The sequence below is a fragment of the Podarcis melisellensis genome (assembly GCF_964234715.1).
Source record: "Podarcis melisellensis genome assembly, chromosome: 2".
NCBI lineage: Eukaryota > Metazoa > Chordata > Lepidosauria > Squamata > Lacertidae > Podarcis > Podarcis melisellensis.
In genome coordinates, this window is record NC_138529.1 from 5385132 (window position 1) to 5409452 (window position 24321).

Sequence of the window (24321 nt, forward strand, 5' to 3'; positions counted from 1 at the left end):
AAGCTGGTGAAGGCTGACCTGGATGTTTTCCAGCATCAGGTGTCTAGCAAATAGGAGCCTTGGGATGGAAAGGGGGAAATTACACCACAGGCATCTTTGCGGGTGAATGGCTGGTAAAGGTAACACAGGTTCTCAGGTTGGCTGGGCTTGAAGCTAACCAGGACTTAGCTCTGGCACATGCAGAGTGCCCCTCCCCCCCCCCACCCCACTAGTATTGCCACTTTTTAACTGATAGGTTAGGAATAGTACAGCATTCTCTACCATCAGTGGGATGTGACAGGTGGAATCTGAAGGGGCTTGATGAGACTATGGATTTATCTAGTTGCATTTTTAAAACTATGAAATAAGAGTTGGCATTCAAATGGGGGCTAGGGAATTATTACCTACACAGGAATTTATATTTTCAAAAGTGAAACGAAACATTCCATGGTATATTTCTGTAGAATAACTCGCAGGAAAAAGGAACAGTTTGAAAAATCTTGATGCCCTTTTCTGACATTTATGAAATTGAATAATTTGATGCCTTCTCTGCTGAAATGAAATAAGGCTGTAATATTTTAGGAGGTGGTATGTGGACACTGAAGTTTAATGATTACAGAAATAAATGAAATCATGTATTACTGTTTATTATATAAAAGTATGCAATTTAATATTTATTAAGAAAAAATGGCGGGGGCGGGCGGGGAACCCTCACCTTTAAAGTTCTTTCATCACAACACAACACATATTCTTTAACCAGAAGCAGAGCTGACTGAGAAGATGCATGCAGTTCTCAGGAACAGCTGAGAGTGATTAAAAAGGGGTTTGGATTTTTGAAAAAAGGTATTTGGAGGAAGGGTGGAATATAAATTTAATATACTTTCTGCTGCTTGACTGATCAGTAGGAAGGTATGTTGTGGTTTATACAAGATTAGGCACTGGGCCAGAAGCAGGCAGTGAACAAAACCCAAGAAAGTATAAACACATTCCCCAAGGCCTCTTGGAGATTATGCATAATTGCTAGGGAATATAATAAATTCAACCAAGAAATTCACATTTCCCCAAGATGTGCAGAGCCTCTTAGACTGCCTTAGGGCAGGGATGGGGGAACCTGGGGCCTCCAAATGGTGTTGAACATTTAGCTCCCATCAGCTCCAGCAAGAACCGTCACTGGTGAGAGATGTTGGAAACTATAGTGTAGCAACACTGGAGGGCTAAAGGTTTCTCATACTAGGAGTAGGGTATGTAGACCCACAACTACCAGTACTCCTGGGGCTCCTGATGAATCCTCTAGTTTTCTTTCTTTTCTTTCTTTACCAACCAAGGCTGGTAAAAAAGTAGGCCATTTCCAATCCCGGGAAATGTAGCTGGGTCAAGATACTGAGAGCATCTTCAAGGTACTGAGAGCTAACTCTTCTCCTACACTTAACAAAAGAACTACAGTTCTCGTGGTTTCTTGAGAGTGAATGATTATTAAACCAGTCAAAATTTATAATAAAATCTCCTCAGAGGGAAACATTAAGGAAACAGTTGCACAATTTTCCACATAGGGATTTATTTGATCTAGTGAGGCAGAAGAGAAATTCACAAAGAGATCACCCCCATGGCTTCTACTGCTCACTACTTTCCCCATGAGGTTATGGGGATAGCTAACCAGAGTCCAACCTAGTTAGAACAAAATCAGGATTTCTAGGAGAAATTCATTCTGAAACCAACTTATACTTAAAAAGACCCCCAGAAATGCATTATTACCTGGTTAATGTTTGAAGAGAGCAGATGGATTGCAGCACTGGAAAAGGTATAAACAAAATACTTCATTTCCATAAACAGGCGCTGGGAAGCCCTGCTTCTTGATCCTGGCTGTATATGGACAGGCTGGGATTACTCAGTGGTGAGGGAAAGACACTCTGAGGTGTTTTTCTTTTATTATTATTACTTTTTCAAATGTTTAAGCCCTGGTGTTGTAAAAGAGGTGCTGGCACTGAGCCCTGACACACATTAAGTGCTGACCAAAAGTACACATACTTCCTCACCTGCCTAAACTGTCTAAAAACCACCAGCCTGCACAGTTCCCCGAAAATTTCCAAAGGAGCTCCTCTTCCTCAGCAGAATAACTGAGCCCCATAAATATCAAACTGGGAAGAAATTATTTGTTGATATGGGCCATTTCCTCCACTCAGCGAACCACCTCCCAAACCTTTATGAGAACCAGGAGTGGCCAACGGCAAGCATGGCCCATGCCTGTCATTAATAGCCACGTCACACTGCCAGGACATCAGCAGAAAAGCATTTGGGCTGTCCAGTGCGTAGCTGCTCCCAAGTGCCTGTGCTCACAAACGGACTCAAAGGTTCTGCAGCAGTCATAGCACCCCTCTGCCTCACATTCCTAGAGGTTTGCTCATGGCCGCCTGGCTGTCTGCTTGGACACTCACGTAAGCTGCACATTTTCTGGGTGGTGCAGACAGGCAGCAGAACACACTGTTGTACAACTCTCAATGTGTAAAGCAGATTCCCAAGGGCAAAAGTTATTTGCATTTAAAACCTACATTTAATCACATCAAGGCAGCTATGAGGACCACAAATAGTCTTCACCTCCCCCCCCCTTTAGTATCAATTTTAATTAAGATATTTTTAGAAAACAGCAGAAAAACTTTTTTTTAAAAAAAAGCATAATGTGCTAATCCCGTTTTCTTTCTCAGAATTGCTTTATAGCAGGTGCCTTAATATTCTTTGCTTTAGACTTTTAGTGGGAATCAACCCCCTGTGAAAGCCGGGCGACCGTGCTGCAAAAATGGAAAAGTACTTTAGGAAGTCTTGATCTTTCATTTCTAAAAGCACAAACTTACAACTTGTAGATCCCAACACATACCCTCTTGCCTGTGGATTATCACAAGGCACAATTATTTCCCCAGAAACGGTCATCTCCCCACCCTCTTCCAGAAAAGGCAATTCGGCCATTTTAAACCTCCACAGACTGAAACATGCATATTCCTCTACCTCTGAAAGCAAGTGGCTTAAAGTGCGTAAAATGAACTGCCTTGTTTGCTTTTTGAGGCATGGGTGGCATCTTTCATGGTTCTAAGTTCTGGGACTGAGACGTTTATGCCTCTGTGAGCCAAGAGCAGATGACAGTGGTGGAGGCTGGAGAGAGAAAAGGCACACTTACCTTCAGGAATAAAGGACACACACCTCCTGCAGGTTAAATCCTTCCAAAAGTATCAGGCAGTCCCCACAAACGCAGCTCTCCCTTCGTCCTGCCCAACATCTCACTTTAGAGATCCATGGGGGATAAAGATTTTCCCCTTCCTGAGTCTTAGCATGTAAAAGTTTGCCGTCCCAGCACCACAAAGAACTTGAGTGACAGGAGAGGGGGAAAGACAGCTGCCATCTATTGGGAGGGCTGACATGGAGAAATTGGACACTGAATAGCAGCTTGAACATGGCTTGTGGGCCAAACTGCCTGAGACAGCAACACAAAAGCTCAGTTGGGAACTGAGGAGGGGAGGGAACTGTTCAGATATTGGCATAGAAATGAGACAGATCCATTGGCCTAGGAGCTTTTGAACAGAAATCACTGCCTGGGATACAGCCTCCAACTGACCTCAATGCTGCAAATAGTGCACCTTGACAGAGTATCTCAGGCCATAACATAGCATCACAGACAGCTAGCCAGGAACACACAATCCCACTGGGCTTCCTAATTTTTCATAGATGCCTTTCTGTACAAACCTATCTTCCTTATGCAAGAGTGAAGACTATCAGTAACACGTAATGAACACGTTTGCTTTCTGTTCTCCATTACCTTTAACACCTGGCAGATTCTGCAGCCATCCTAAGTTGACCATTTTTTCTCAAGTTTTGCATGTAAGGCACCTGACATCAGTGTTGATTCAAGAAAAAGGAAAGCAATGTTCAGAGCAGGATTTCCCTCTCCCCCCCCCCCAATCTAGCTCTGTAAAGGGCAATCCATTCTATTTCATACCAGCCACAGATATTTACTTGCTTTTCGCCAACCAACCCAATAAAGGAAATCAGAGGATCAACATGCTTCATAACTGATGCAGTTTAACTTCTCAAGCCGCAGGCTAGCTCTAACAGACTGCCCTCTCCCTTGGGTTTCACCCATGAAGTCTAGACCAGTGTTTCCCAACCTTGGGCCTCCAGCTGTTTTTGAACTACAATTCCCATCATCCCTGACCACTGGTCTTGCTAGCTAGGGATGATGGGAGTTGTAGTCCAAAAACAGCTGGAGGCCCAAGGTTGGGAAACACTGGTCTAGACAAAGATTACAGAGTACACAGTGCACAGGAAGAACACAGGAAACTGCTTTAAACCCTGTCAGGAGATTTGTCCCTCTAGTCTGGTGGTACTGTCTAATCTGGCTGCAAGCGGCAGTCTCAGGGTGAAGTCTTTCCCAGCACCTGTTAGCCGAGATCCTTTGCTTAAACTGGAAGTGCCAGGGATTAAACCTGGGATCTTCTGCATGCTATGGTGAACAACAAACTGACCACATCTGGCTATCGAGCAGATGAATCATATGCACCTAGAACTTCAGAATTGTATTTCTATGTAAAGTGCCATATACACTGTACGTCTACAGTCCAAGACTAGATAGGTTTGTCTTTTTAAAAGGCCCTTGCCCAGTGAAAGGAACCCACATGTTTTAACCTACCTATTATAGATAATAATTAATTGGGGATGAGGATGATGATAATGATGGTGTGTGTGTGTGTGTGTGTGTGTGTGTGTGTGTGTGTGTGTGTGAAGGCTGAGAAATAGGAGTTTGCTTAGGCATCCCACTGAGATGATGGCAGAGGAAATAGATTCAAATCAATGAACATCTAGATCACAGCTCAGGATCTTAGTCAGTTGGAGAACTGTAAACTGCAGCAGCAATGGGGAGGCAGTGACTGGGAGTTCCAATGGTCAAGGGTTGGGGAAGTGGCACCCCACATAGATCTGTGTCCTTCCACAAGGCTAGAAGAAGAATGAATTGTGAAAAATGAACAGACATGTCATTTCATTACTTTGCATTATTTATATGGGGCTAGATTCAACTGAATAGTTGTACTAGCCCGCTGAAAAGCCCCCACAGCACAGCGGGGCTTTCCCCCTTCCCTCTGCACCCCCCCAAAAAAAACCCTGATGTGAAATGGTTAAGCTAAGGAATATTGCACTGGGAACTGGCATCTTGCAAAGAGCATCACAAATAGAAATAATGGTGTGAATAGAACCAGCATGTCTCTGGTTATAAGGGTGGGTGGGGATTCAATTCACCTGGCCAACTAAGTCAAAATAATCCCTGCCAGGAAGAAGGATGGATCTGCCCCAGGTCTCTGTGTGCTACATTTTCACATGGATGAAGATTATGATTCTAACATCCCAGACTTCATGTCTCTTCCTTATGTAGTTTGTCTAGTTTTAATTTCTAAACTTAAAAGATGTGGAAGATTAATGTTGCCTCGATGTTACAGTCTCCAAATCTGGAAACTCTTACCTCTAAATCCTAGATGTGTGGTAGCTGCTATGGTGAGCCGCAGACATTCAAAAGTATTCTGGTTTAGCATTCCATCACATGTTCCTGGGCTGAACCTGGACACTGAGAAAATACCCTGGGGTCCAAGCTAAGCCTTGATCTCCTCAACCAAAATCACCAAAGTTTTGGCTCCATATCTTGAGTAGGTTTTCCCCTGCCTGATTCCTATTGTAGCACATAAATAGCAACTTGCTTTTCAACTTCTCTTTTGCTAGCTGCAGAAGAGGAAATCTTTTGAGGCTGTTTTCCCGTTTGCAAAAAAACACAAGATTTTGGACTTTAACTCTGCTAAGAGTCTTGAAATGTCTTTTTTTCTTAAAGCCACGTAATTCAAAGATCATACTATTGGTTGAAGGTGGAACTAATTGTTACACTCAATGAAAAGTTGCTACCAAAATCACCCCAGCCTTGTGTTGAGCTCTCCCTGTAAAGTTTAGCCATCCTTAGCCAAGATTTTCCTCCACCCCTATTAGGCAGGCAAAAGTATAAGTTGTATGGCTGTCATGGTGGGGTGCTTCTTCAGCAGCAGACTCATGTGCAGTGAGCACCTAGCTCCCTTCTCCAAATGGGTGGCATTATTTTTATTTAAAAGGACTGTAGAAAGTTGTCTTCATTTTTAGCAGTATTCTTTGCTAAAAATTGGAAGCAAGCCTAAGCATACAGTCAATTCATATTTGGCCATTAAAAGATCTACAACCTAGACAATGTAATGGAATAGTCACATGTGCTTAGGGGAATACACCTTAAGTTAAGCGTGGTTTGGAAGCTTGAGATAATGAGGGAAAGGTGAGAATCTCTTATGGTAAATGCTGGATGCATTTGGATGTTAACCTTAAATCAGAGATGAAGTACTAAGTGGACAAGCATTGGGCTCATACACTCTCACTTCCCTCTCTTCCTCCAGTGAGGGAGAACACTGGAAGCACCTGTTTCCATTTTCAGCTAACTGCAATTGGTCACTGTACCAAACCGGGACTTCATACATTATACTTTTCTTACCTGATGTGTCTTTGTAACAGGTGTCATTTTGTACATTTTTAAAAATTAAATATAAAAGCGCAGTAGCCAGGACCAAAGGGATGAGCTTCACACAGCGTTTCACCTGGTTCTTGAATAGGGATAAAATTGCAGGTGCTTCGCTGCCCTGCTATTCAGGTACCCAAGTGTCAAATACTAGCCATCTGTCCCTGCCTAGATAATTTCCCAACAGCTCTCCACCAACCTCAGGTCCAAGCAACATGCCTGGGTTAACTCTGGTGAAAGACAAAGGGTCTGACCGCTGTGCCATCCAAAAGAGAAAAGAGGCAGGGAGAAAGCAGCTTTAAAGTGACAGACGATTTTTTTTTATATTTAAAAACCAAATAATAATATTATTAATAATAAACCCAGATTAAATAAAATGTACAGTGAACATACCCAGCCAACATCTGTATGTGCAATTAAATACGGCTCCGTACCGCGGCACAACGCTGAACGAAAACAATATACACGTGTTCCGGAGAGGGGTTGAGGGGTGGGACATGTTCTTTCACGCAAAATAAAATAAAAAAAATAAAAATAAAAAACAGAAACCCCCAAAACAAAGCAAAAAAAAATCAATGTCTCTCTCTTCATTCTGTCCATATAAATATCTCCAGAAAGATTCCCCCCCTCCCCCACCAAAAATAAAAAGGGGAGGAGGTGCATGTGGGATAAAAGGAGGAGGATGGTGGGGGAGGGCAGAAGAGGGCAGCCAAGGAGGCCCGAGAGGCCAGTCCAGTGTGCTTGTTGCCCCCTCCCCGCCACCCCTCCGCCTGCCCCTATTGGGAGCTGGCACGCTCCAGCACACGCAGGTCGTAGTTCTTTTTGGCCATGCGCAACTTGAAGCAGCTAAGTGAGTTGTTGAGACGCAGGGAGGCATTCTGCGCTGCCAAAGGGCTGGGGAAGACGGCCACAATGGTGTATAAGGCAGCAAGGTCAGAATGCCTGCCGTTCTCCGTAGTTCCATGGTTGTTGTCGCCTCCTCCTCCTGGACGCCCCTGAGTCTCTTTGAGCCACTGGATTTTGGCACCAGACATGGCAAGTTGAGTGAAGAGCTTGTCGGCCTCTGTACGCGTGATGCCCTCAGGTAGATCAGTCACTTCCAGTACTCGGCCCAACACTGTAGGGGTGGCCATGAGGGAGCAAGGAATAAGAAAGAGAAATAAACACTTTCAGTACCCTTGGCGGCAACAAAAATTGTGGGCAGAAAAGTGAGCGACAGGACCTAGAAGTCTTGGGCCCGGCTGTCATTTTGGCCAGGTCTTATGGATTGGAGTCACAGCTCATTTCGTCAGCCATACAAAACTGGGGTTAGACCCTAATCCCAGTTTTGTATGGGCTCTTTCTGTTGAAATGAAACAGTAATAAAACCTGTTGCTGACTCCTCTAGGATAATAATAATTTATTTATACCCCGCCCATCTGGCTGGGTTTCCCCAGCCACTCTGGGCGGCTTCCAGCAGAATATTAAAATACAATGATCAATCAAATATTAAAAGCTTCCCTAAATGATAAACAAATGAGCATGAGGCAATTGAACAGTTTGTTCCCCTTGTCCAGCAGGGGTGCCAACTTGAATAAAATATTGGGGGAGGGGGCAGGCAAACCCTGCCCCACATAATCGATCACAAGATGCAGCAACATATTCCATTTATACCACACACATTCACCACATGCGTGAGGTGTAGTCAAACTGCACTTACCAGATATATTGCAACCACAGCTTAGATCAAACAAAAGAAAACTGGCAATAATTTTCATAGGTGGCAATATTGTAAGCCAACATTAGAAATCATCTGTACAAAACAGATTGGTGCCAATGTTTCTGGCATTTAAATATGATGTTGTTGTTGGCATATCTGATATCTCCAAGCATACTCCACTTGATTACTACACACCAGAGAATGTTAATACAACAGATCTGTTCAAAGCCCAGCCTGATATAATAAGCACGCTATCCTGGATTGTCCACAATGCTTCTAAAGTGCACCAGGCCATTTTCAGGATTTTTGAGAGTGGATCTGGAGGGGTGCAGTGGGCGACCAAAGTTCAAATTGCTGCTCAGCCATGAAGCTCAGTAGGTGAATCTAGGGAAGTCACTACCTTTCAGTCTACATCTCAACTATTATTGAAATAGTAATAGTTTCAGATCAGTGGTACCTAAGCTTGGCTTTTATCACTTTAGTTGTGGGATCAACCTCCAAAGAATCCTGGGAACTTCCGCTTGGTGAGGCGCTAAGAATTATCCACAACTGTTGTGAGAAGAGCTCAGGGAGGCATCTTCTCCAGCACACCATGGTGCTGGTGGTCTGAATGGTAGGTAAGCAACCCAGATTGGAAGTGACGTTGTGAAGACAGAGCACCGAGGATGCAGAATCCTGGTCCTGTTCAAACATAGCCTACACCAACTGGCACCCTGAAGCAGCCACCTTGCTGAAGCAGTAGTAGGCTTTTCTGTCCTTAGTTCTGGGGGTCCCTGGTCCATAGAAAGAACCACAGGCCACAATCACAATCATTTGTTGGTGCTTTGAGTCTTTGACAGATGGCACTGTCAGTTTCCACAGAACCTTATAAAAGCCAGGGCACATGCTCTTCTACATGCTCATCCCCTCACATACTCTTAATACACCCCAGACTCATTTGTCTCCTTTCTGCGTCCCTGCCCCAGTCCATTTCATATCACTAACTAGTTTCAACATTTTCCTAAGCAATTTTTAATTCAGCCTTTTATCCTCCTGCCCCAGCTCCTACACAAATCCCACACTACATCTCCAAACTCAGGTAAATTGGCTGGGAGCAATCAGGGCCTTGTGGTCCACCTTTTCCCTTTCAACAATCTTGGTAGGGATATAATGAAAACTTTGAAGACCCTTGACTGTTTACAGACTAACTGCCAATCAAGCAAGGAAAACATCTGCCTCTTCCCCCATGGGCTCCCCCACATGGTCTGGGAAACATTGCTCTAAGCAGAAAAGAATTTTCCTCTCCAGTCAGTGCCAAGTTTGCTGCCAGTCATTTTCACAGATTCATGTGCTTGAGGAACTGGGCACTAGAGCCAGCGGTTGTGTCTTGGCAGCAGCTCCAAATCTGCACCCCAAATAAATAACTGCATGACAGTTCCAGTTTCCAGTTAGCAGTAGCAGTGCTGGGTCTTGGCAGGCAAGATTCTTTGCTAATATTAAACAGGCAGAGTAGCAAATATAGCAGACCCACCCCAGGCTATTTTCCACTGGGGGGTGGGCGATGCAGGTGGAGAGGTTTCATGCTCTAAAGAGACTCTTAAAGGAACAGCAGGACATCACCGTGTAGTTTGTTTACAGAGGGGCATTTTCAACACTCCTCCTCATTTACTGGCAAGTGGGTTTTACTTGCCGGCTTAGCTCATCCTGTCCAAATCTAATTGGCAAGCTTTAGCTAAGCTCATATTACCTCTACCTCTCTTTCAAATCAGAACCAGTGACGGCGGTGAAGATCCTGTGGAGGCGGTTGGTGGATGGATGGCGGCGAACAGATTGAGGTTGAACCCTGACAAGACGGAAGTATTGTCCTTTGGGGACAGGAGGTGGGGGGGGGGGGCTCCCTGGTCCTGAGCAGGGTAACCCTGCCCCTGAAAAACCAGATGCGCAGCCTAGGAGTCATTTTGGACTCACAGCTCTCCATGGAGGCACAGGTCAATTCTGTGTCCAGGGTAGCTGTCTACCAGCTCCATCTGGTACGCAGGATGAGACCCTCACAAGAGTAGTGCATGCTCTGGTTATCTCCCACTTGGGCTACTGCAATGCGCTCTACTTAAGTGGGCTTCCTTCTGAGTAGGCATGTAGGGTGTTGTGCAATTAGCAGCAAGTGGGGGCTGGCCCTGCCTCATGCTCCCGGGCTGTATCCTCAACTGGGGGGCATGGCTGGCAGAGGTGACAGGTTTGCCTTGGAGTGGGTCATTTTTTATCAGAGCTGTGAAGTTCAGCCACACACCCTCCCCCTTGATTTATTATTTCTGGAGTGTGGAGTCAATGCTGTTGCCCTTGTTCAGACACCATGGGAATTTGTAAGGGAGGGTGAAGTAGCCACATTTGTGGGTGGCACTCAGCATGTTCGTCTGCTGAATCCTTCCAGGCTGCTGCAAAGAGCTCTGAAAGGGCCTCTCCAGCTCCCAGCTAGGCAAATGGTTTTTTTTTTGTAGGAGTGAGACATGGCAGGACAGGAGAAGCCATTTTCTGGTTCACCTCAGGCAGCAAATGCCTTGAGACGGCCCTAGCTGCTCTCTTGGCACCCATGGCCATCCTTGAAAGAAGTTCTGGCAAAGGTAAGACATGAGTCTTTCTTGCAACTGGAGAAGACGCTCACTTATTACAGTCTGCTAGAACCCTATCCCTTTAACCAACTAGAGACTAGTGGTTGTGAACACCCTGCTAGGAGGAAAAAATAAATGCTTGAGTTCCCCCATATTCCTTGGCTGGATGTGGGCTGGACAGATGGGTAATTCCCATTCAACTGCTTTCCCCAGTTTAGCATTTGCTCCATTACTCTGGCACTGAGCATAAAGACAAATCTAGAGATCTGCTGTGGGCAACACTGATGAGGCCAGTGGTGCATGAATTTTGTCACTTGCCTACATCACTTGTTCCGAGGTCTGTGGATGCAGACTTGAGAGCCTGTTTCTTGCTTCGATTGCCATGCTTCATCCCTGTTTGTCCCTGCAACAGAAGAACAATAGAACTGATAGCATGGGACACTTTCACGCTTGATCATGTGCCACCCTTGGTATTTCAATCTGGCCCATTTCTGTGAAAGACCCCAGTCTGAACTTTAGTTTTCCTATCACAGTAAATAACTTTTAGTTCAGTCTTAGTTTATACAAGTCATACTGCATATTCATACAATGCACTTAAGCGTGTAAAGCCATTCACATGTGTTATCTTGGCCATCCTTGTAATTCTGTACAATGGGCCTATTATTCCCACATGACCAAGACCACCTAGGGCATTCCCACATGACCAAGACCACCTAGCCCACCATGCTGCACCTATATCACATCCACACTATGTTTCTCACAGGAAAGATCAGGTCTGGGGTCAGCATCTTATGATTCTACACAGGCTTTGTCTGGAGATGGAGCTAGACAAAATTCTAAGGATGAGAACCTGGTTGGTTATTCCATCTGCAATACTAAATAGGGAAGGAGGTGGAGATTTTTACAACAGGAATGGGGGCTGTGTATATGGCGTAAGGGGCTCTGAAAGCAGCTGTCCTAATGCAGCAACACACATACAGGACGACAAATAGCAGAAAGACCCCATAAGTACTCCTGCATTTCTTCTACATTCCCAACTTTACTATTATCCACCAGTGACTCAACCCATGTCCATTCTCACCTGGTGTGCTGTATAGCTGGACTGGTTGTGCAACAGAGGTGGGGGGCAGATGGAGAGATTGTATTGCAGTGGCTGGCCCAGCAAGGAATAGCGGCCATCACCTGGGAAGAAACAGGGCCAACAAGAGGTTGAAGAGGGCAGTTGCACCTAATGTTCAAGAAGAAGCATCTTGAGCAGTCATTTGTTTTCTTTGCTGTTGGAGGATCCTCACTTTCCCACACATACAGGGTTGAATCATTTCCAGCTTAACATCATGACAAAGACATTCCAAAACCTGTAAATTGCCAGTGTTCTTGGCTTGGTAATAGAGGTGGAAGGCTTCCCTCTGGACAAAGATTTGACATGGAAGCATTTGAATTGCATCCAACTCGAGTCTCCAGAGACTGAAAGGTTGTGGTGGTTATTTTGCAGCATGGACTTTAATAAGGAACTGCTCATTTTATAGCTCCTTAGGTGTCTCCTGTGAAGGTTGGTGTTTATGCCCTGCAGTGAAGCAGGCAGAAATTAGAAATGCAAAGGAACTGTAACTACCCACAAAGCATCTTGCTGGCCATTATGACATCAAACAAGAAGTTCCTTCCTTTGTGAGTCTCGAAAGCTAGGCTTCAAGCACACACTGCATATATTTATTGATGCAAAGGTTGCTGCAGCTTAATCATGGAGTTTTTCTCTATTGTAACTAAAAATATTTAAGTTCTTTAGCTATAACAAAGACTCCCCAGAGTTGTCCTTACCTTGTGCTGGGCCCACAGGCCGGGGGAACTGTGTAAGGACTGGGAGGGGGCTGAGTCCGGTGCAAACGCTGTTGAGGCTAGTGACAGGTGAAGGTGTAGGTGACTGTGTGGGGGATGTGATGGGACTGTTCAGCTGGGTGCTGTTGGCCTGGAGGAAAGAAAAAAATCGAAAGCAAGGTGGGGTGGGTGCCATCAACTGCATTCAACCTAACCATTTCCCCCTCTTCCATCAGATCCATCCCTATCCTCTACCTGAGCGCTGGTGTCTGGGTTGTAGATGTCTCCAGGCTTCTGCCCTCGCTGGTCCAAACTGTAGTACTTGCAGTGGTTCCATTGCACCATTGAAGGGTTCTGGGGAGGCTGAGGGGCATTGGGCACATTGAGCTGCATAACCACAACACCAGGTCCTGCGGGAGACACCCCTACAGAGGAAGCCAGGAGTGGGGAAACCATCATCATATGCATAAGAACACTATGTGAAATGTCAATCCTGCTTTCCTTCCCTTTCTACCCTCCCACACCAATAGGAGCTCTGTGAGCCTCATAGTTACTGCTACTGCAGTTACAGTGCCATCAGCGTAAGTGGCTCTTTACAGAATTAGATAAGCAAAGGCAGGTTGCCTGCCCTAATGAGCTTACAATCTAAGTAGAAGAGAGAAGAGAGGGGTGAAATTGAGCAAGTGCAGCATAGCGTGCTTAAACTTTGATACAGAATCTTCCAATTCACAACTGAAGGAGGAAGAAAACTTCTCTGAATTATAAGAACAAACCTTGGCTACAGCTCATAGTTAAGAGAGGAGAGAACTTAACAACAAGCTCTCTCTTAACAACAACAACAACAACAACAGCGAACTAAATCAAACCCTGGCTTAGTTCAGTGATGGGGGGGAAAAGACAGGGGAGGAGCAAAAAAGTGGCTGAGAGCCCCTCTCCAGGAGTCAACACAGACCCAGTAAGCCATAGTTGGGCTTACCATGACGTGCAAACACGGCTATCAGGGAAAATTAGCTCTGGTGTTGGAAAGCTAGAACACAGCTCAGTGGAAAATGTGCAAGCTTCTGCTCCAGTGATGTTATTAGCAATAGTTAAGAAGAGCCTGCAGCAGCCATAAGCACAACTCGTCTTCCTTTACAGAAGAGGCAAATGACTGATCTCAGGATACAGGATGGAGAAACAGAGCCATAAAACAAGATGTCCATTATACCTGGGCCAACTCAACAGATTCTAAGGTCACTGTGGTTGCTCCAAGTGGGAAATAATTCATTGAGAAGCAAGGCATGTGGGCATTGGTGACCCTCCCAACTCCAGTTTTTCCAATTCAGCCCCTTTCCCCAGGCTCCACTAGGCTGACTGATCAGTTTCCAGACCAAGATTAAAACTTTATAATCCTACAAGTGCCTGGAGGCAGGGCTCAAGGGAATTCCCATGTCAAATTTTACTCTGGTGATGAAGTGGCATTCCCATTGCTCCCATGGGCAGCAGTCTAGCTTAGCAGGTGGAGGGCTGGCCACATGGCACACAAAACTCTCTTTCTTCCAACACTTTGCTGCCACTTCCTGCTTCCTAGCCACCTGTCACCTGAGATGGCTCACTCTGCCCAACAGCAGAGCTAGCTCGGAATATAACTAAAAAAAAATTAAGGACTTCTTCATTTCCAGGTTTGGAATAGACAGCTGGGCACCCAAGGAGAAGATGCTATTTGTGGTAGCCATTATTCTTATCATAGCTATGAACAAATGTATATGAATACTGTACACTGCTAAGTCATAAGTGGTGGTGGTGGTGGAGGAGGATGAAGATGGTGGAGGATGAAGGCTTCATGTCATTTCACATGAATGCACTTACTACAGAAAAGCTCTAAATAAACGAATAGGAGTTTGGGGTGTTAATTAGGCAGCCCCAATTTTTTTCACAGGCATTTCACTCTTTTCTTGGACTGCCCTGTTGAACATCTCCATTTGATCTGCCTCGCTCCTTCCCCTGCTTCCCACAATATCAGGGGGAAACGAAAATATTTTACCAGCTGAAAAATTTAGGAAAGGTCTGAACTTTTACCACATTTTCAACTAAAGAAATGAGGTCCAAGATATATTTATGTACATCTTCCTTATATTTTCCAGTGGGTGCCGAGCAGGCGACACCATATCTAAATTTGAGCCCCATGGTCTGTGAAGGATGTTTGACAGAGGCAGGGGGAGCCTGAATAGGACTGGCAGGAGATACATGACAGACCGGCTTTGAAAAATGATGGGCGTTTTTCACAGTGACCACTAGATCAATACTGTACCAAACACTGGAAGTTGGGAGTTTGAAATCAAGTGTTCTCTTGATCTCATGATGCTCGAGTCCAGTCTTTTAACAATCTTAAACCAGATCACTGAGATCTGGTGATGGTTGGTAAACTCACAGCATTCTGGTTTCAGTGTTTTCTGCAACTTTGCACATAGTGTGTGTGGGGGGGGATTTTTTTGGGGGGGGGGTCACATTCTGCTAGGCTAAGTAATAGAGTAAACCGCCTTACCTGAATACTGCTGCTGCATCTGTGGTGGGCTGCAGGGCGAAGGAGATTGCGGCATCTGATACTGCTCTGCCCCAGGAGGCTGCAGGAAACCAACCGAAGGGCTGGGAAGGAAATAGCAAGATCTGATGAAGTAGCAGAAGCAACAGGACGGAGACAACAGCTGTGCTTCCCTTGAGAGACAACGAAGCCCAACTGCACTGAGTAATTTCCCGCATCATTCATCAGTTTAATGCTAATTGCTGTGATTCCTGCTCCGATCATCTTTCAATTAAGGGGAATGCTTATTCAGTACTTCAGGGGGTAGGGATGCCACACGCATTCTCATCCTCTTATTCTCGCTCATACACAAGGAAGCTTCCCCACCCCCACTCCCCTTCTCTAGCTAGTTGTTTCTCCATCTTGAAAAGAATCAGAGTTGGAAGAGACCCTGAGGATCATGTAGCCCATCCCTGGGACTATTCCAACCCAAAGGGATGCAGGTGGGGCTGTGGTCTGAACAGCTAAGTCTCTTGGGCTTGCTTTTGTGCAGGAAAGCACTGCCTGCACCAGTGTCAATAACCTCCACCATTTGCCAAGACCACATCTCTAACCGCCGCAGCAGGGGAGATGGAGCAGAGTTGCATAGAAACCAGCTGGGCTTCCAAAAGAGGGACAGAGGACTCGGCTTTGCTAGCCTGGAGAAGCAGAGCACTCTGTCCCCAATCTGCCAGGCCAACTGGCTTCCACACTCTCCATGCAGGAAGTGGCTTCATTCCACCTCTGGTTGGCATGGAAGCCAAATCAGGTTGATCAAAGCAGAGTGCTCTTTCCCTGCTTCACTGGTTCCATCGCTTGCCTTTATGGAATTCCTGGTCATCAATAGTAGATTGATTTTTGTCCTCTCTGAGAGAGAGGTATACTTATATAAAATTAGAAAGGGCAGCCAGAGAGGCCTGTAGACCATACATGAAAAGGGTATTGGCTCTTACAACTCCCTTCAATCATCATCTAACTTCGTGCAAGTAGGCAGATCTTTCCTTAAGAATGATTGTCAGCTTGAGAGAACATCACATATTGTTCTTTCAGCAGGGACAAAAATGCCAGTAACTCCTATTTCTCATTTCTGTTTCCTAGAGCAGAAACTGGGAAAGCCAAACTGTGACCCCTATTAGCAATTCATTGGGGTTGTCATGGATATGAGATGGCGATGGGGAAGCCAGTTATGGATCTGGACAGCAACCCTGTCGATCTCTTGGAAGAGGTTACTTCACACTGGATGCCCAACTTCGCTGACTGCTTTTGTTGCTGCACATTTTTATTGTGCTTTTATTGTTGCTTTGTACTACATTTTTAAACTACTGTGATTATTATAATCTTAACAGAAAGGTGATACACACACCCACAGACCTATTCTGGTTCCCTTTTACCTATTTTCTTACATTTCTATGCCTACCAACTTTGCCAATGAACCCTCAAGGCAGCGTAAAATAAAAAGCAAACCCTAAGGAAATATCCCATCAGCGCAAGCATTTCTGCTTTCCCAACAAAATGGTGTCACCTTTTCTCCCCATGTGCACTGCTCTGGGGATTCTCCTAGCCCTCCATAATAGATTTGGGGGGGGGAGTGCTGGGGGGCATGGGAAAAAGAGATGGGGAAGTCCCACTGCACTGGCAGGAGTCCTTGCTCTGGCTTCCACTAGCAGAACAGGTTAGTTGCATGCTGTCCAAGGAACTCAAATAATTCCTCCTTCCTTCCACCAAAAGCCTGGGATGACCAAGATAAGTTTTGGTTCTGAAAACCCATCAAGGAAGGAACCCTGCAGACCTATTGAAAAGGGGAGTTCCAAAGAGAACTATGAAGGCTCTGCTCCTGGTAGTCACACCTGCCAAAGAAGGGACACTATACAGGGCTTTGGCTCAAGCTCTTACCTGGTGCCATTCTGCTGGGCTGGCGGGATAACACTGTAATAAACTGGCATCCCCCCTGCTTGTAGTCCTCCTTGTACAGACTGGTTTGCTGGCATCAGCACAGGCTGCTGAAAGGGCTGTTGGACCACGCCCTGAGACTCATTAGCCACTGGAACCTGCTGGCGGGGGCAGAGGGAGAGTAAAGGGAGAGAACCTATTAAACAGGGGGAAAGACAACAACATACAGTAGTTTAAGGCAGTGTTTCCCAACCTTGTGCCTCCAGCTGTTTTTGGACTACAATTCCCATCATCCCTTGCCACTGGTCTTGCTAGTCAGGGATGATGGGAGTTGTAGTTCAAAAACAGCTGGAGGCACAAGGTTGGGAAACACTGGTTTAAGGGGCACTGAATGCAGAAAACAACAGTGGAGGAACAATGGGACACCTCCTCCAAGATCTGGTCTTTAGATGAAAAGTAAGTGCCTAGGTCTCCTGCTCTTTGCTTCCAACACTTTGTGAACTCCAGGGCTTTGCTTTCACTTCACTTCTATTTCACTTCATTTATTTTATTTGACCAGACCTTATCTTAGCCCAGGACAAAAGCCGGAATACAAGGTGCATATGGTAGTAACTGAAAAATGAAAACTAAACATATGTCTCTGACTTGTCGTCCTTGTTGCCTAGTAAGATACAAATGAATCCCAGCAATTGTTATATCTTGCCAAGGTACACCTAATACAGGAATGGCAGTGAAAAGTTGATGTAATTTGAACTGCTGAAACACACTCACTAGATAGCTACTTACTTTAAAATAGGCTGTTGTGCTAAAACACTTTTGCACTGCATGGAACACATGATCAAATAAGGCAGGAGTGGTGAACCTGTGGCCGTCCAGATGTTGTCTCACTCCAACTCCCATCAGGGACAGTGGAATCTGGAGCCCAGCAACACCTGGAGGCTGACCTCTGAGAGAAAGCTTCTTTTGCATCTTTTATGCGGTTCAAACAAACAAATGAATTGAACCATCGCTGCATTTAGAATTTCTGGTCATGTAATAAGGATTTTTAGAATTCCCATTCTACTGTAGATTCTAGATAAGCCTTTAGCACTTTTGCAGATAAAAGGCAGAGTTCCTAGGGACATTGATGAAATTTGCACAATTCTTCCCTCACAGCAAGTGGACTCAAAAAAAGGCATTCCAAGTTGAAAAGTGTATGGTTGTTTTCTAGGTACACCCCAGCTGGGTACTTCATCCACAACCCAGAAAACTGCATAACTGACGTCAAGGAGCCCTTAGGGCTTTATACATCTCAAGCCCTCTCCCCTGCCCAATAAAATTAGGCAAGGTCAATTGCTGAGGTGTTTGTAATATGGTGGTTTGTAATGTGGGTCAAAAGCACAGACCTTTCAATGTGTGCTATGTAGGCTTCAGGAATGAGCCCTGTAAGTTTTCCCACATTCGGTGCAACTCGTACCATACTGTTACTACTAATCACCTTGTGGCTTTGAAAAGGCTTCCCAGAATAGGCATGGCACTGGGGCTTCCAGGGGAAAAAGGGTGTCATGGAATACAAAACACTCATTTATGCAGGCCTTTGAAAATGGACTTAGGGAGTTCAACTGTCTCAATTAGGTTGTCACAGTTTACTTTCAACATCAGCAGCAACCTCGGGTTGCTAGCTGCCGTTTTTGGATCTGTAAAACAGTTCCGATCTGTTTCTAGGTTGCTGTTGACCTGTTATGATTAACAGAGGCTGTTGCCAAAACAGCAATCCTGCATCAAGTCTCCCCCTATTTAATGTGCAGCAAAACATGCCTATCCCCTGATGTCATTAAGTTACACATTTCTTCATTCCATCTCACATTATGGGCCTACAATGGCAGCGGATGCACAACACAGAGATGCCGGATGAACCCAGAAACATAGCAAGCTGCTTTATGCTGAGTCCGACCATCTATCCACCTGGCTCAACAATGTTGACATTGACTGGCAGCAGCTCTCTGGGCTCAAGAGAGTGGGCATTTGCAGCCCTTACAGGAGATACTGGGGATTGAACCTGGGACTTATTGTAGGCAGAACCACGGCTCTACAATAAAAGAGGGGGAAATGCAAAAACTAGAGATGGTGCTGCCAAGATCAGTCCTTCCGTAAGTCACATACCTTGATTTGCACCTATGCCTTTGAAGAGCATGGGACAGCTTTCTAAACTATCACAGGGATCAAAAGATTGCATGAATTCACTTCTGACTTACCAAATTTCCACTTCCAAATTCCCTTACCCTCACCATATTTCTTCTTTCTTTTATTGCCACTCACTTGATATGAAGGCAGTGAAGTGTACTGGGTCATCAGGCCTTGCATCTGACTGCCCATATTTCCTCGCTGGTTGCTAAGGAGGCTCTGGCTCTGAGACTGCTGCACACCCATCATGCTTTGCATCTGGCCACCCATGTTGCTGCGCTGGTTGCTGAGGAGGCTCTGGCCCTGTGACTGTTGCATTCCTATCATACCTTGGTACGTCTGCTGCTGGCTGGACATGATTGGCTGTAAACCTGCATCGGAGCAAGAGGCTGAAGGTTAATACTTTATACCAGTGGGATCTGCCTGTCTCCTCCAGCATTACGTGGTCACTAAAGCATGCTCAGTCCTCATTGGCCTGTTTTTTGTTTTTTAAGGAAGGGAGCTGTCCCCTCGGTTTCCCCCCTAAATATTTTTCCTACTTCTTCAAACTTGGCAATCGCCTCCTCCTTTGCATCTCAGTGGTCTCACTTTGGTTAAACAGCCATCATATTTAGGCACTTTAGGTGGCCAACAGTATATATGACTGGTGCTCCAGGAGGACCCCTTCATTACCCTTCATATGCATCTCTTGTGTATGCACATGCATGCAGGTGGTGCTGTGGTCCAAACCACCAAGCCTCTTGAGCTTGCCGATCAGAAGGTCGGCAGTTCAAATCCACGCGACGGTGTGAGTTCCCATTGCTCTATCCCAGCTTCTGCCCACCTATCAGTTTGAAAGTATACCAGTGCAAGTAGATAAATAGGTACTGCTGTGGCGGTAAGGTAAACAATGTTTCCATATGCTCTGGCACTTGTCATGGTCCTCCGTGTGCCAGTAGCAGTTTAGTCATGCTGGCCACATGGCCTGGAAATCTGTCTGTGACAAACCTCATAGTCACAGTCAGTCACTTAACCATCCAGGGGTCATTTACTTCTACATTATTATTATTATTATTATTATTATTATGCTACCCTTCATTCGAAGATCACAGACGTATGTCATTCACATCTTCCTTGTAGACCAGAGATTCAAATCTTAGAAATCTTTAAATGAACGCTTCCTGACAATCAACTCAAGCGTTAGTTGATTAATTCACCAAGGGTTACAGCCCTTCTGTGCACATATGTTTTAGATCAATTATCAGACCCAAACAATCAAATGTATGTAAAATCGAAGGACAGTAATAGCCTCAACTACCTATAACCCAAGGGGACATAGGCCTTACAGCCAGCTACATTCACGCTTGCAAAGATTTTTAATATGCAATGACCTGAGCTCTATAAATAGGCTAACTCCCCCTTGGCTCCAAGAAAGGGCAAGCTGGCTTGGATCTCCCTCACAGCACTAGAGCACTGATCTCCCGCCGCTGCCGCCCCCACTTGTTCCTTCTTGGATGCTGCACGTGCCGCCCCCTTACCAGGTTGCTGCGACTGCTGAGGCAGCTGTTGGCTGCGCTGGGGGCTGTAGGCCACCGGGTGAGAGAGAGGTCGGTATTGCTGGCTAGAGTTTGGGTACTGCCCGGGTGGGTAGTAAGAAACCTGAATCTGTCAGGAGGGGGAAAAAGCAGTCAGTAAATAAGACAAAGGACATAACTGTAGCAGAGCTCTGGGCTTCTGACTGACAAGCCGCTCAAGAGGACACCAGTTGCAGCAAAAGGTTAGCCTCAAGGGGACATCAGCAGGAGACACACGGTCACAAGCACGTGAAGTTCAGACAGACACACAGGAGTAGCCACAAGGAACCAAGGATCCTTGGAGAACCCTCAAAAGAGAAAGCATACAAGCATTTGCAGAATGACAGCCTCTTGCTACACCCCTCAAAACAACAACAGCAGCAGCAACAACAACAACAAAAAAAACCCCAACCCTCTCACACTTTCTGGGCTTTTCTAACTCAACTGAATACACAGATAGAGAAAAGAAAACATGGCTTTGACCAACAGAACAAGCAGTCTCTGGAAATTCAATTATTTCATAGTTAGGCAGCATCCAACTTCCAGCTTTCATAGTTGGGTAACACCTGTGCAGCTTTGTAGGTGGAGATGGAGTGGAGCGAGTAGGTTCTGCAAGAGCACCACAGGCAATATTTGCAAATGAGGCTGAAAACTCTGCCCAATATTCTGTCCATTTGCATTTCTTACAACAGAAAGTGTTGATCTGATGTTTCCTATTCTAATCCTATTTCCCTCTTCTAATTAATTCTAGAGGGTTCTGGAAGCTTCTCTGTGTGAAAGAAACAAGCAGAAGGTTCATGATGTTTGGGTTATTACTTCAGAGAAGCTGAGTACAGCTGACTTAAACTGGTTCTGTTATCTCTTCTGTCAGGGTCATGCTGACTATAATAATAGGCCAGAAAGAGCCTTGGTTTCACTTTCTCTTTCTATCTCTCTTCTTTCTGGTGTGGTATTCTGCATACAGTGTTAAGGTTTAGTCGTATTATAACTTATTGTAAGTTTAAGTTAAGTCTGCTGCAACTGGATTTCTCATGGACAGTGCCAATCTTGAATGTATTGGATTTGTGACCGTTTTGCTCATTTGCCTTCAGTAGCAATAAAGCTCTGCTGGATGAAATATAATTGCCTCTGGTCTATTTTTTGGGAATCCTGCAACGTGTTTAAGTTTTTACTCTACACTGGAGTTCTGCTCTGGATCATTATTGAGTAGAATTCCATGACATATACCCCTCAAAGCCTAAGCTAGCTAACTTGACCCAATGCTTAGATACCCTTAATGCTCTGCCCAGCTCAGGCCTACTTGGAATGGTTTTCTGCACCCCTTTTAGCAACTCCTCCTCATCATCATTTCATGTTCACTAAGAATCTCTTTCACACATGCACACACTGTCACTTACTTGCTGCGGGGGCTGCATATAGCTCTGGGGCTGCAGAACCTGCTGGGCTGGGGCGTTGTGTCCCGATGCAGAGTAGGTGGAGGCTGTGATCGGCTGCCCAGGAGAAGCCATGATGAATCCCGTCTGCTGAGGATGCTGAGACATGATTGGCGGCTGGAACATGGATGAGGACGGATCTGGTGCTTCTGTGGAACCCTGGCGGCTGAGGCTGATCTGCCCAAAATGGTTGCTGAGCTCATCAGCCTGTAGCCAGAGGACAAGAGAAGGAAGCACTGAGTAACTGTGACCTCAAGTTGTTCGCATCAGCAGGTACATGGAACCACAACAGCCCTCCCTCTCCTGAATTGAAAACAGGATCAAGCAATTAGCACAGTGCCCAGGAAAGGTGTTCTTAGACAGTGTGAATATCAAGAAAAACAACAATGAAAGTGACTATTTGACTTAAAGGCAGATGTGCCAAAGAAACAGCACTTGAAGAATTAGGCAGAAACTCGAGAAGGGTGGGGGAAGAGATTACCCAATGATCCCTCATACCACTTTAGTGCCTCAATGCTTTGTCCCTTCACGACATAGGCCAATGCAAGTGACATAACATTCTGGATAAGTCACTCTACGTAGGCAAATCCCCTTCTCTTTGACTTCTCATACTCGGACACAATCAAGAACTGCAACCTAACACCTTGTGTAAAATAAACAGGCCAAAATCGGCCTAATTCCTATATCAGTGGGAATGGAGAAGGGGGCTAAGACAGGGCTGGATTAACCAAAGATGCCAACAAGTAATTTCCCTATACTACGGTTGCCATATGTCTGGGTTTTTCTGGACACGTCCTCTTTTTCAGCATTATAATCTCCATCCAGGAGATCTTCGTTGCGCTCTCTCTCTCTCTCTCTCTCTCTGTGTGTGTGTGTGTGTGTGTGTGAGAGAGAGAGAGAGAGAGAGAGAGAGAGAGAGAGAGAGAGAGAGAGTGTTTCCCTCCTCTCCTTTCTTGGTGGGACTCCCGCCAACCTTTGCCCACCTGGCTGCTCCCCATAGTGGAAGGCAAGGAGGATGCCACAGCTCCAAGGGGGAAAGGTGGCGAGTCAGGTGCCGCTAGGGGACTTTCGGCTGCAGGAGATGGGCAAGGGGCGGCTGAAGTGGACCCACAAGTGGTTGCATCCATTGAAGCAATGGGATCACACCACACGGGTTGGTGATAGGGGGAAGGTGAGGAAGAGGAGGGGGTGGTGAGAAGCTGGACAAATCTGCAGGATGGCACGCAAGCTGGGAGGCAAGAGCAAGAGCACAGTGGGCACTGGGCAAGGCAAGAGCGCAGTGCAGCGAAGTTGCCCGGCTCAAGATGCATTTGGACTGCCACTTGCTGTGCCAGAGACGTGGGGTCTGGTGAGCAACCCAGAGCTCCCTCTCTGTCGTCCTACTGCTGCTGCTGCTCAGATGGGACCCAGTGGGGAAGAAAGGTGCGTGTGGGACCCCCAGCGGGAAGGGAGGCTTCTTTGCTTTTATTTTTTGGTGGGTGAGTGCAGAGGAGACCGAAAATGGCACTGCCCACAGGGGAGGCCTAAGCCAACAAGGGCCTCCTGTTGAGGACGCTACCCTAGCCCTCAGGAATGGCTCTGACCTCCAGACATAGCAATAATCATCCTCATCCTTATTTTTAAAAATAAAATATAATTTTAAAAAATCCCCCCCCTTTTTTTGGTTTGTTTAGTCATTTTTCTTTTCTTCCTTTTCTGTGGGGGAGGGAAGAAAATCCCTTTCTTCTTTTAACTATATCTCCCCTTCTATTTCTACTTTACTTTCACTGACATCTCGTAATCATCCCCCCATTTTTATTTTTAACTTTCATTTTGATTTTTTATCAACATTATTAAACATTTTAATACACCTTTTATCCTTTACTGCACACACACACACACACACACACACACACACACACACTAGTACTACTATTTTTCTTCCTCCCCCCCCCTTCCGCTCCCAGCCCACCTACAAATGTGTCCTGGTAAATGTGCCCTCTTTTTTGCTCTTTGAAATATGGCAAGCCTACTAAGATCTGACTTCTGTGTATGAGACCATGGATTCCTTTGAGTGTGCTGCCACAGGTGATGAGTCCCCACTTATTACTATGCTACCATGATGCAGGA

The 24321-nt window shown here is 45.6% G+C and overlaps 2 protein-coding genes across 13 annotated transcripts in view; both read right to left on the reverse strand.

Annotated features, from left to right (window-relative positions):
* The window catches only part of STAC3 (SH3 and cysteine rich domain 3), a 30142-nt gene extending 26750 nt beyond the window's left edge, over nucleotides 1-3392 (reverse strand). Inside the window, exon 1 of one of the 4 annotated variants that reach the window (XM_081900765.1) lies at nucleotides 3146-3392. The gene's annotated coding sequence lies outside the window, so the exon portion shown is untranslated. Of the gene's footprint in view, nucleotides 1-1731; nucleotides 2176-3145 lie in introns of those variants that run through there. The other 3 variants (XM_081900763.1, XM_081900766.1, XM_081900764.1) reach the window with 3 other exon arrangements.
* Nucleotides 3393-6835: 3443 nt separating this feature from the next.
* The window catches only part of R3HDM2 (R3H domain containing 2), a gene marked incomplete at its 5' end in the record, with an annotated part of 66211 nt that continues 48725 nt past the window's right edge, over nucleotides 6836-24321 (reverse strand). For 4 of the 9 annotated variants that reach the window (XM_081900730.1, XM_081900728.1, XM_081900729.1 and 1 more), the window contains 10 exons: nucleotides 6836-7655; nucleotides 11141-11225; nucleotides 11904-12004; nucleotides 12638-12785; nucleotides 12890-13059; nucleotides 15159-15259; nucleotides 17067-17221; nucleotides 19362-19597; nucleotides 20744-20870; nucleotides 22177-22419. In XM_081900730.1, the coding sequence (XP_081756856.1) occupies nucleotides 7315-7655; nucleotides 11141-11225; nucleotides 11904-12004; nucleotides 12638-12785; nucleotides 12890-13059; nucleotides 15159-15259; nucleotides 17067-17221; nucleotides 19362-19597; nucleotides 20744-20870; nucleotides 22177-22419 (1707 nt within the window). In that variant the 3' untranslated portion in view covers nucleotides 6836-7314. Of the gene's footprint in view, nucleotides 7656-10427; nucleotides 11226-11903; nucleotides 12005-12637; nucleotides 12786-12889; nucleotides 13060-15158; nucleotides 15260-17066; nucleotides 17225-19361; nucleotides 19598-20743; nucleotides 20871-22176; nucleotides 22420-24321 lie in introns of those variants that run through there. The other 5 variants (XM_081900722.1, XM_081900723.1, XM_081900724.1 and 2 more) reach the window with 5 other exon arrangements.